General features: G+C 45.6%; 1 protein-coding gene across 1 annotated transcript; it reads right to left on the bottom strand.

Annotated features, from left to right (window-relative positions):
- Positions 1–7,035: 7,035 nt before the first annotated feature.
- LOC134224402 (uncharacterized protein DDB_G0283357) lies at positions 7,036–12,062 on the bottom strand. Its single transcript, XM_062703730.1, has 5 exons — positions 11,599–12,062; positions 8,084–10,522; positions 7,913–8,015; positions 7,596–7,846; positions 7,036–7,532 (listed from the first exon to the last, which is right to left on the bottom strand). Exons 2-5 carry the CDS (start codon positions 10,510–10,512, stop codon positions 7,427–7,429), a joined length of 2,889 nt encoding a protein of 962 aa, XP_062559714.1. The 5' UTR covers positions 10,513–10,522; positions 11,599–12,062; the 3' UTR covers positions 7,036–7,426.
- Between the last annotated feature and the right edge of the window lie 638 nt (positions 12,063–12,700).

The following is a 12,700-nucleotide window of genomic DNA, read 5'->3' on the forward strand; positions in this document are numbered from 1 at the left end:
ATAGCGGTTAAATGGGCCTACAACTTTGTCTAACGAGATTTTGCTGTAAATATGTAATCTGGGGCGTGGGAGGCAAAATGTCATTCAAATGACATTATGTCAAATGACACGTGACATTTTGGAGAGTTTTCACTCTCCAGCCTTTGATGTTATACTTAGAGCAATGTACCCTTGGACAAAAATATAACCCTACTCAAGCGTTATGAGTACATTCAAAATTATGTAAGAAATTTTGCTTCTATAGAAAGTTATGAACAAATTAGTCAAATGACATGCAGATGACATTTTACAAGCCTGGTTACGACAGCGACATGGCCCTCTATGAGTCCCTAGACAGGTACGACATAGCTTATGGTCGCGTAAGGCAGCCCAGCGATCGGAGTGATTCAGGTTGAGGAAGTCGGGACAATTTTCAATAGCGCTGCAGCTACCTTGACAGATGACACAGCGTTCGATTCCTTGTTGTGGTCGGGAAGACCACTGCGGCTGTTCAGAGTGAACACTTAGGAATCCATCGTCCCTGCTACCATATCGACGTGGTTTACCATCGTTGGATATTGTAGACGTCGTTACGGTGCTTGCGGCTTCTGCCACGGAGTATAGCCAGTCACTAAATTCCAGTAGGGATACTCTAGGTAGGTTCACCCGGTGTGTCGCCCAATTCAATTTGACCATAGTTGGCAGCCGTTCCACCAAGCCTTGAAGAAGAGTGATGTTGTTAAGGTGTTCCTCCAAACTACAAGCTTTCACCGTTGCAACCAAGTTTCGTACCGCAAGCGCAAAGTCTACCAACGTCCCGAGTTTGTCTGCCTTAGGAGCTGGAATTCTGTTGATCCTTTCTATAAGACTGTGGACTATGATTTCCGGTCGTCCGAAAAGCATTCTCAGGGTGGAGATTGCATTCTCCAAGTTGCCCGGATGTAGCAGCTGGCACTTTACTGCTTCTAGCGCTTTCCCACGAAGACATCGCTGCAAACGGACAATGTTCTCTTCCGGCGTGTATCCGCATAGCCTGGTGGTATTTTCGTACGTAGCGATAAAAAGGGGCCACTCCTCTGGTTCACCGCTATAAACGGGCAGTTCCTTGGTGATCGCGTGGCGAGCAGCAATTTGGCTGGAATTCAGCAGTGCTGTCTCGTTAGCTCCCCCGGTGCCTTCTAGGAGGTGGAGCGTGGGTGCGGCAGGTGGAACCGGACGTAGCGGAGAGGAATGACATGCTGGCGCATGAAAACTATCCTCGGGTGCAGGTTGTTGGGTTGGGCGCCGTTCGAGAAGCTTCCATTATTAATTGGTACTTGCGATGTAGATATTTCCGCTCGATTGCGCGTTCTTCTTCTAGCATTTTCAACTGGAGATCGATCGGCAGCTGTAAGGACCCGGTTGTAAGCGCAGCCTCGTTGGAAGTCGCGAGGGGTGGTACTAGTTGTGTCGTCGATGCCGGAATGATCGTAGGATTTGCTGCCGAGCCTGCAGCAGTGGTTGATGGGTTTGTGGTAGTCGTCTTGACACAGTTTGGGCAAACCCAGGAGTGATTGGCGACGTCTTCCGTCACTCCGACACATTCGAAGTGGAACCAATCATTACACTTATCGCAACTTACCATCCGACTGTTATCTTCAGATTGGCAGAGCGAGCAGCTGCTCTCTTCTGGTGGAGCTAACGGTGCCATCGTTGAACAGGTTCTCCTCAACGTGTCCGGGAAACGAAATTTTTAATTTGTTATTTCGAAAGAGCAGTGAACGTTATCCGTATTTATAACACGTTTATTGCAGTGGAACGGTTAAAAATTTCCTAGAAATTTAAACATAGGTAAGATTATGTAGTTCGATGCTAATTGCTTGATTGACCTACGTTTCGTGAGTTCAGTCGGGCTTTCCGTACTTTCCGTTACCCGGACTCGTAGATGAGCCTTACAATGATCAATTTCACAACTGTTTAGATTGATGGTAAATTAATTAGGTTACATTAGTTAGAGACAATTAAGAGCATATAATAGCATAACCTCCTTTACCTCAGTATTTATCCAAATATCGACTCAGTATGTAGAGTCCATCTATTCAACTTCGACCCGCAGAGTAGAATCTAAATCTAGTTATTTATATATATATATATATATATATATATATATATATTGATTAACAAAAGTCTATCAAAAGAGTTCCTTACATACATACGTTTTTAACTTGTATGAATCTCGAATTCACGGTAGTTTTAGATAGTTATAATAAGATATCAAACATACAATTTGGCGATAACTTTGAGAGCACACGTTTAGCTTTGCAAATAGTATTGTATAGTTTTAGTTTTCGCTTTTTCTCTCCCCCGATCGATCATCCTTTTTGACGTCTATCGTTGACATTTCTCGCCTCTAGCGCAAGTCTATTGCTCGTAGGTTGAACGTACGCACTTACAGTGTAGGTGCAGCGACGCATAATGGGCGCGCGCAACAGTATCGTTGCCTGACCGTTGATGAATAAATGCATCTTTACATCGGTAAAACTGATCTAATGCCATTCATAAAAATATAAAATTCGATTGATTAGATGCTTAAATTAATGCTTGGTGGTTACTTGGGCACTTTCTATAAAACATCTCGTTGAGCAATGTAAAATTCAAACATTTTTAGTAATATAGTGAAAGTCTCATAAGTAATGTAGGTGATGTAGGATTGTGCCACGTTTGGCCTAATGCCGTTTGGCATAAGGTCGTTTGGCCTAAAGTCATTTGGCCTAATGGTCGTTTGGCCTAATGGCCGATTGGCCTAATGGTAGTTTGGCCTAATGGTCGTTTGGCATAATAGGTACATATAATAGGCGTAAACGATTGAAATATATTGTTATATGATATTCTTTTTGTTGGTGCAAAATAAAACCATGTGCATGTGATCAAATACGTGCAGCAGGGACTATGTCCAAGGGCTTGACGATCCCTCCCCAGGCCATTTGCGAGTTGTGGGGCCTACCTAGGATGTGGTGGGGTTTTACAGTGGGCCATGTTAAACCTCTATAAAAAGCTGCATGTATTTGCAAGTAGGCCCCACCAAAGCGACCGTGTGCCGCTCAAAGCGCACAAGCCCAAGTCCTGGTGTTAGGTGGGACGCTAAACAGCCCTGACACGACGGCCCTCCAACGAGACAGGAGGCGCAGGCCCAATAAGCCGCCTGGAAAACCAATCATTACGAACAATATAAGAGATAATGCGACTCGATATAATCGGCAAAGACCTAGGCGACGAATAAAGGATCATGATTGGAAGCTTGGAACATGGAACTGCAAGTCGCTAGGTTTCGCAGGTTGCGACAGGATGATCAACGATGAATTACATCCCCGCAACTTCGACGTCGTGGCGCTGCAGGAGATTTACTGGACAGGACAGAAAGTGTGGAAAAGCGGGCATCGAGCGGCTACCTTCTACCAAAGCTGTGGCACTACCAACGAGCTGGGAACCGGCTTCATAGTGCTGGGTAAGATGCGCCAACGCGTGATTGGGTGGCAGCCAATCAACGCAAGGATGTGCAAGCTGAGGATTAAAGGCCGTTTCTTCAACTATAGCATCATCAACGTGCACTGCTCACACGAAGGGAGACCCGACGACGAGAAAGAAGCGTTCTACGCAGAGCTGGAGCAGACATACGATGGATGCCTACTGCGGGACGTCAAAATCGTCATCGGTGACATGAACGCACAGGTAGGAAGGGAGGAAATGTATAGACCGGTCATCGGACCGGATAGTCTGCACACCGTATCGAATGACAACGGTCAACGATGCATAAACTTCGCAGCCTCCCGCGGAATGGTAGTCCGAAGCACCTTCTTTCCCCGCAAAAATATCCACAAGGCCACATGGAGATCACCTAACCAAGAAAAGGAAAACCAAATCGATCACGTTCTAATCGACGATAAATTCTTCTCCGACATCACGAACGTCCGCACTTACCGCAGTGCGAATATTGAATCCGACCACTACACTTGGCACGGTACCCCCGGATCAGAGAAACGACTGGTATGACGGCGAGTGTGAGCAGTTAGTGGACACACCGCACGAGGGCGAACGAGGCACGATAAAAACAGGCGCGGAACAGACAAAACTCGATTTTCCGGAGGAAAAAGCGCCAGCAGGAAGATCGAGACCGTGAAGAGACGGAGCAACTGTACCGCGCTAATAACACACGAAAGTTCTATGAGAAGTTAAACCGTTCACGTAAGGGCCACGTGCCACAGCCTGATATGTGTAAGGACATAAACGGGAACCTTCTTACGAACGAGCGTGAGGTGATCCACAGGTGGCGGCAGCACTACGAAGAACACCTGAATGGCGATGTGGCAGACGAAGATGGCGGTAGGGTGATGGACCTGGGAGAACGCGCGCAGGACATAATTTTACCGGCTCCGGATCTTTAGGAAATCCAGGAGGGGATTGGCCGGCTGAAGAACAACAAAGTCCCTGGGTTCACCAACTACCAGGAGAGCTATTTAAACACGGTGGTGAGGCACTGGCTAGAGCGCTGCACTGGGTCATTACCAAGATTTGGGAGGAGGAAATTTTGCCGCAGGAGTGGATGGGGGATGGAAGGTCTCGTGTGTCCCATCTACAAAAAGGGCGATAAGCTGGATTGTAGCAACTACGGCGCAATCACATTGCTGAACGCCGCCCACAAGGTACTCTCCCAAATTTCATGCCGTCGACTAGCACCAATTGCAAGGGAGTTCGTGGGTCAGTATCAGGCGGGTTTTATGGGCGAACGCTCCACCACGGACCAGGTGTTCGCCATTCGCCAAGTACTGCAGAAATGACGCGAATACAAGTTGCCCACACATCATCTATTCATCGACTTCAAAGCCGCATATGATACAATCGATCGAGACCAGCTATGGCAGCTAATGCACGAAAACGGATTTCCGGATAAACAGATATGGTTCACCAAAGCGACGATGGATCGGGTGATGTGCGTAGTTCGAGTTTCAAGGGCATTCTTGAGTCCCCTCGAAACCCGCAGAGGTTTACGGCAGGGTGATGGTCTTTCGTGTCTGCTATTCAACATCGCTTTGGAAGGGGTAGTATGAAGAGCAGGGATTAACACGAGTGGTACAATTTTCAATAAATCCGTCCAGCTATTTGGCTTCGCCGACGACATAGATATTATGGCACGTAACTTTGAGAAGATGGAGGAAGCCTACATCAGACTGAAGAGGGAAGCCAAGCGGATCGGACTAGTCATCAACACGTCGAAGACGAAGTACATGATAGGAACAGGTTCAAGAGAAGACAATGTGAGCTACCCACCACGAGTTTGCATCGGTGGTGACGACATCGAGGTGGTAGAAGAATTTGTGTATTTGGGCTCACTGGTGACTGCCGAAATCGTACATACTTTGGACTCCGCAAGATCGAATAGAGTTCGCCGCCGTACCAAACTGATAATCTACAAAACGCTCATTAGACCGGTAGTCCTCTACGGACACGAGACCTGGACGATGCTCGTGGAGGACCAACGCGTACTTGGAGTTTTTGAAAGGAAAGTGCTGCGTATCTTCTATGGTGGGGTGCAGATGGCGGACGGTACATCGAGCTGGTCCTTCCTCGCAGCCTTATTGTTTTTCAGCTCTTTAATAGCTTTTTGCCTTTCTCGACTAAGTATACGTAAAGGCTATATGTTCGCTCCAAAAACAAACTTTTTCTAGAAGGCTCGGAGACCCATAGTGTTATATATTCAGCTCGACGAATTGAGGTGATGTCTGTGTGTGTGCGTGTGTGCGCACCAAAAGAGCAAAAAGTCTTGCTCACTTTTTTGTACTTACCCTTGATCGATTTCTTCGCAGGTTGCATTCGACGCAGTATTCTGCCCTATTGTTTCCTATTGAAAATTGGCCAGATCGGCTCAGAAGTTATGGCCAAAATACAATTTTTTTATACCAAAAACGTGCGCGTGAAAATTTGTCACTCATTTTTTTGGGCACTTATTCTTAACCGACTCGCAACAAGTTGCATTCGATGCGGAATCCTGTCCCTTTGTTTCCTATTGCAAAATTGGCCATATCGGACTGTGGGCTCAAAAGTTATGGCCAAAATACTATTTTTATAACTCACGAGAAAGACTCCATCACCGTTTTCTCCGCACGCCATTGACAGACTCATAGAACCTACGCATATCGTTCTGTTCCATTTTTTCCTGCGCCTCGCTAATCACTTGTTCTTCAAATTCTTTCTTCTTCCTGCGGTGAGTTCGTTTTTCGGCTGCTCTTGCTTCCTTGTACCGATCTCTATTCGATCGGGTACCCGACACCAACATCCGGCTTCTGGCAACGTTCTCCTCGTCTGTCAATCTCTGACACTCCACATCGAACCAACCCGTCCTGGTTCGTCTCTGTGCAGTGCCTACCACTTCTCGTGCTGTTGTGCTCACCACTCCATGGATCGACTCCCATAGATCGTTGATGTTGTCGCTAACGTTGATTGCACTTATCCGTTCGTCGAGCTTCTGGCGGTACTCAGCCGATACTCCTTCCGCCGACAATCGCTGGATATTGTAACGCATCGTTTGCTGTGATCTACGGATACAGTTGACAACCGTGATCGAATTTTACTGACAATGATCAGAGTCAATGTTCCAACCTCTGAATGTCCGCACATCGATTACATCAGAGAAATGGCGCCCATCCACCAGAACATGGTCTATCTGGTTGCAAGTTTCACCATTTGGGTGTCTCCAGGTGTGCTTTCGGATAATCTTTCGTGCAAAGTAGGTGCTACTGATGGCCATCCCTCTGGCAGTAGCGAAATTTACTAGCCGTAGGCCGTTGTCATTGGTAGCGGAGTGAAGGCTCTCCCTACCGATTATGGGACGGAAAAAGTCCTCTCTACCGACCTGAGCGTTATAGCGGGGAAAGGAAAACTATGCTCTACAAAAAGAATTTTTGTTATTTCATACCCCTGCCTTACAGATTATGATCTACGGGACATTCATTCAATATTCCTTCATATTTCCCGGGAAATTCGGTTCACCCTCTCCGTTGATGTAAAAACTATTGCAACAAATTCACTTCTGATGATGGTTTATTAGGCAGAGAATTGTAGGTATTGATAAATATCTCAACGTTTCCTCTATTACACGGGCTAGTAGTTCTACTTGCTAAGCTGCATAAATATATATTTCTCTTCCATTATCGACACAGATACAGGATATTACGGTTCTGTAAACGGCAACTATAATGTTTGTCCAATAACTGCTTTGTACTGGCTCTATATTGTTCTTTAAATAGTGTTTTCTTTTTTGATTCAAGGCCGAAATGCCTTTTGGAAAGAGGAAGGAAATATACGCTATGCAAAAATAAAACTTTTAAACACTGGTTAATAATCTCTACTACGATGCTTACTACGCATATACCTTACTGCTAAACGGAGCGAAGAGATGCGAGAACGGAGGATTCTAATTACGCCGGTGTCGCCGTCGGGTTCCACCCTGTGCCTGCTGCTGCTGTTGTTGATTCTGACCACCGTAGATGTTGTTCAGGAAGTCGTCCAGGTTTGGTTCGCTGTCAATGGAAAGTTTTCGTTTATTTGGGGTAACTATAAGGAATGACATGAGTGGATTTCACCTAGATGGAACGTCCTTCCGAGAGCGGCCCGGGTCCTTATCGGGTTGCTGTTGGTTACCCTGTTGTTGCTGCTGCTGAGAATTTCCGCCAAGCACTATCCGATACTGCACGATGTGCGAGTTGGGTTGCAGGTGGGACAAGGCTCCTTTCTGACAGTTAGCCCACTCGGTAATGTCGTACACGTTGCCCTCCATCATGGCCAGATATTTCCAGCGCAGCCCAAATAAGCTTGTCTCAGCCCAAATGTCTCCCTAGTGAGGGAAGCATTGTTGAGAAAATGACCTAACTAAAGTAACGGCACCCAACTAGTCACTTACCTCCCTTGCAGAATGCCGAATCTTGCAAGAATTGCACTCCCTGGCAGCATAGTGGGGTCGACCGGTCGGCTTTCGCGGGTGTCTGAGGCAGCAGCTGCTACATCTAAAGGACACATGAGTTTAATTTGTATTAGATTCCATTTTAACACTTGGAAAAGTCTCTTGTCCTACCTTATTGTATTAGCGGCTTCTGAGATTTTAGTATGGAGCTGCGTCAGCAAGTCGTTGATCTCCGACCATGCCTTCTCAGCGTTCAGCGCTTCTGCGAGACTTTGATTGTAGGATTTACGGTTTTCCGGTTCTCCTATCAGCTCGAACGATCGCTGCAGTACCTTGAATGCTTCCTCCGCCCCGGGTTGTTTGTTTTTGTCCGGATGGACCAGCACAGCTATCTTCTTGTAATGCTTCCGAATTTGCTCCTGAGAGCAGTCCGGACTAACGCCGAGAATACTGTACGCATCCTTGCCCTTGCAGTTCAGTAGCGATGACATTGCCTCATCCGCCGTCGTCGGCAGCCGACCATCTTTGTAGTAATTTTTCCCAGGAGGCGGTTGCTCTTCGACGGGCATCGACTTTTTCTTGCCGCGCCAAAAAGCCCATTTTGAGTCCGTCGCGAAACGGTTGTCAAACGATTTCCATATGCCTTTAAACCATGTTCCGGGTCGATTCTGCTGAAATTCCTGTTTAATGCTGACGAAATGCTGCTCGCAGTACTGATAACCAGCCACCAGATAGTCCCAGCATAATCGGAAGCTCAAATAAACCACATCGCTGACCAGTGACCATAGCCAAGTAATTGCAAATACCATGAGTTCGAACCATGTATTTAAAATCTTCTGAATCATCACATACTTCTGGTTCTTTTTTGGCTTTTGTCCGCGCTTTCCGGTAGATTGTGGATAGGATTTCTCCAGCTTTCCACGGCCCGCTGCGGATGCTTTTCCTCCTCGCTTATAAGTCGAGCGTGAACCAGAGATCCTCTCGATATGAGTATCGTTGGGGTTGTTGTTTTTCTTCACGTTATACATATAGGATTGCTGTTGAGGGGAATCGTCTTCGTACTCTTCAGAATCTTCCTCGTCTTCTTCGTCATCCTCGTCGTCTTCGTCGTCCAAGTCCTCGGTATCATCTCGCGTAGATTCCTTATTCGAGGCGTTACCCTGGACATCTTGTACCGTGTACGCATCGTTGAAATTACGGGAACGATTTTTACGACCGACACTGGCCAATCCGGAAGATTCATTCAGACGACTCTTCAAAGTCTTACTTACAGGTTTATCCGTTTTCTTAGAAGACTTATCAGCGACATTTTGACCGATCGTGGTTTTATGAACTGTGGAATTGTCCGCGTGCTGATAGTTGTTCGAAGGATTTGAAACATTGGAATAAGCCGTTTTCTTTTGAACGCCAAGAACAGCATTTCGGTCAACCTTTCTGTTGGATTTCTCGTCTGACGTTGCCAATCCTCCATGTTGCATTGAAGACTTCTTATTCTGCAGTTTATCTTTATTAGATTTGCCATTGCCACTGGATGAGTAACCGTTGCCGCCGGAATGCATTCCATTGTTAGCGGTGTTCGTCTTACCAGATGCAACGCTGTTGTTGGCAGTACCAATGGAAGTGCTACCGTTCATAGTAGAAGTTCCAGGCGATAAGGACGAGTGAGCTGCATTCGATGAAGGAACATTTTTGCTCAGCACATCTGAATAGGACATTCGCATCGGTTTCACCTCGGCCACGATACGCTGTTTCTTAACGTTCTGATTCAGTTTGGCGCTGTTGTCATCGTTCAACTGATTGTTGTAGCTGGCCGTAGCAGATACGTTTGCCACAGGAGCTTGGTGTTGGGGTTGAGACTGAGAAGAATTCATGGAGGAGTTGCTAACCGATTGATGAACAGGAGAAGGTTGTGCTTGTTGCGGCTGCTGCTGTTGATGAACATGGTGCTGCTGTTGTTGAAGGAGCTGTTGTGCAGATTGTTGTTGTTGCTGCTGCTTCTGTGGTTGCTCGTGCTGTTGAGCATAGGCTTCGGAAGACCGTGGAAGACCTTCAGCAAGCAGCGATGGGCCACCACCTCCGAAAGGGGAATACGTTCCAGAGATAGTGGGAGCCCAGTTTCCAACTAACTGATTTATCAACATACTGGTGTTGGATCCGGGTACATCGGCCTGAGCATTATGCTGCATATGGGAAGCATTTGTGACTTTCGGAACAGATGGTTGTTGTTGAGGTTGCTGCTGCTGTGGTGGAAATAAAAATCCAAATCCCGGTGCAGGTCGCATATAGCTGTTGTTGCTCGAAAACAGCTCATATTCATACTTTCCAGCTGGGTTGTTCAAATTCACATCTTCGCTAGGTTGATGGTAAACCTTGATGAAGTTCCCGAAGCCATCCGACAAAACGGTAAAGTTGTCACCCGGTGGAGGATGGCCGTAATTCATACCATGGGGTTCACCGGTTGCGTTCGGGTTGAAGTAGCTATTGGAAGCAGCTGGTAGCGACCCATCGGGTGCAATGAACTGTTGCTGATTTTGCTGCGAATGGACGACGTGCTCCGGTGCCCAAAATACATCATTATTCTCGTTCCCACCGTTCGACATAGTTGAACATCTGAAATAAAGAAAGGTAAATTTTAATTCAATGTTTGGTGTTAGGATTTAAACGACTTGTGATCGCATATCAATCGCAGCTTTGCTGAGATATTCTGCAACAAAATAACGCTTTGTGTGATCCTTTTCCGGAACATCTTTCAGCAGTATTCACTACACGTCCAATCAAAGCATTTAAGCCTCACTCCACCACGTGGCATTGGAAGCATTCAAAATTTCGAGAGTAACTTTATTCTAGAGGTATGTTTTCCTCAGGGGACTAGCTTCTGATGTGCATATTTTTGCTTTATATCTTCTTCTTCTTCTATGGCTCTACATTCCAACTGGAACTTGGCCTGCTTTTCAACTTAGTATTCTATTAGCATTTCCACAGTTATTAATTGAAAGCTTTTCTATGCCCGCCATTGCATGAGTATGTATTTTGTGTGGCAAGTACAATGGAAACACTATGCCCAGGGTGTCGAGAAAGTTTCCCACCCGAAAACATGGATTTAAGTCCACAGTTCAATGTTTATCATATTCAACCAGACATCTAGCCTATGACTAGACAAAATTGATCAAACGCTACCAACAATGGGAGTTTCATGAGCTAGTTGTAAAAAATATCCTGAGGAAAACTTGAAATTCATTATTGTGAAATCGTACTTATTCACTCGTATTCCTATTTATGTTCGAATACACTTTCGAACAAAAATGGTTCACGCAAGCAAAATCAAAGTGCGAAACGATTCGTTCGCAAGTATTGCAAGTTTGGCAAGTCCATATCAAGAATACAAGTGATGAGTTATTTTCCTCTTGATTGTTAAAACGGATCAGAACAACCTTTCTTCGTCAAGAAATTTGATTGAAACAGAACTATTTAGAACTGACCGTCTCCCATAATTTTATCTTATTTTTTTAAACCATCTAAAAGTTACTATCAGCGGAAGTGCTCATGGAACACTAACCTAGGAAACAGGTCTGTCCCGAATGTGATGCACTGAGACTAGTGATATTGGAAAAGTACCTACATGAGCCAGGGTCAAGTGCCACGACTCTCCCAGTATTGAGTTCTTCTGTATGGGACGCCCTACTTACCAATCTCGTTCAACGGAGTTACCAAGCCGATACACTTTTTGGCCACGAACAATGTTTATTTCCTGTTGTTTTGATGGCGGTGCACAATCACATTAGTAGCAGCATGAATATTATTGTACGTTCATCTCATAAAGCACCTCACCAACGCGCACACATACACTTGAACCCTAGAAGGAATCTTCTTGGTGGAGGAAGAGGCTTTGATGTGGAACTTTTTCTCTCGCCTTGCGTTTGTCGAAGGAAAAACTAAACACCCGATACTTTGGAACGATTGATGGCCCAGATGATACCAATTTCGAGTAACTTCTGCTGTCCCGAACACCTGGAAGTACTACGCAACCGAACGGTACCGTTTAGATTCGCTGAGGGTGCAAGATTTGTGCTGAAAATTAAAATTAAATGTTCCGCCGTCCAACGAGTACCCCGTCGCTAACCGAGTTTTTACGCAGGCAGTGCTGGATGACAGCAGCAGCAGAAGGTGTCATTTCGGGACGGCACGGAACGAACAGTAATAGTTGCGATGCATTGTACCAGATGTCTCTAGAAATCTGAAATTGAGGGACAAGTCGCAGTAGTGCATAATGGAGTATCCAAAATTTAATATTATTCGTAACATATACAGCAAACAAAATTGTGAAATGCTTCGTATCATCATAAATTACACAAAATCTAAATCGACACAAATTAGACAATATCTACGACTAAAGTCAGCTTAACGTTGTAATTCTTGTTATACTCAACGCATCCCCGGGCCGTTGCCAATCTATACGTTGTATGACACTAGGCAGTACCTTTACACTGCTGGCTTAAATTTTCAACGTGACGATTACTATATAGAATCCATGAAATCAATGTGAACTCGACTCGCGGAAAACTTATTCGACGCTTGTGATAGTCCCTTTATCACAACTTTCCATCCACTGACTGGTAGGTTCGAGCGTCCCGTCCTCTGCTTCAGACCCATAATGGGTCTGAAACAGTTCAGTGTCAGGGTATTAAACTTGTGAGAGAAATTTTATATTCGTTCGTCATTCGCTTCCGTCTGATCCCAATGAGCTAGACTTACTAGCTCCTTGGTCTGATCCCTTCTGCTTCAACGAGC

The sequence above is a fragment of the Armigeres subalbatus genome, chromosome 1 (assembly GCF_024139115.2).
Source record: "Armigeres subalbatus isolate Guangzhou_Male chromosome 1, GZ_Asu_2, whole genome shotgun sequence".
Taxonomy (NCBI): domain Eukaryota; kingdom Metazoa; phylum Arthropoda; class Insecta; order Diptera; family Culicidae; genus Armigeres; species Armigeres subalbatus.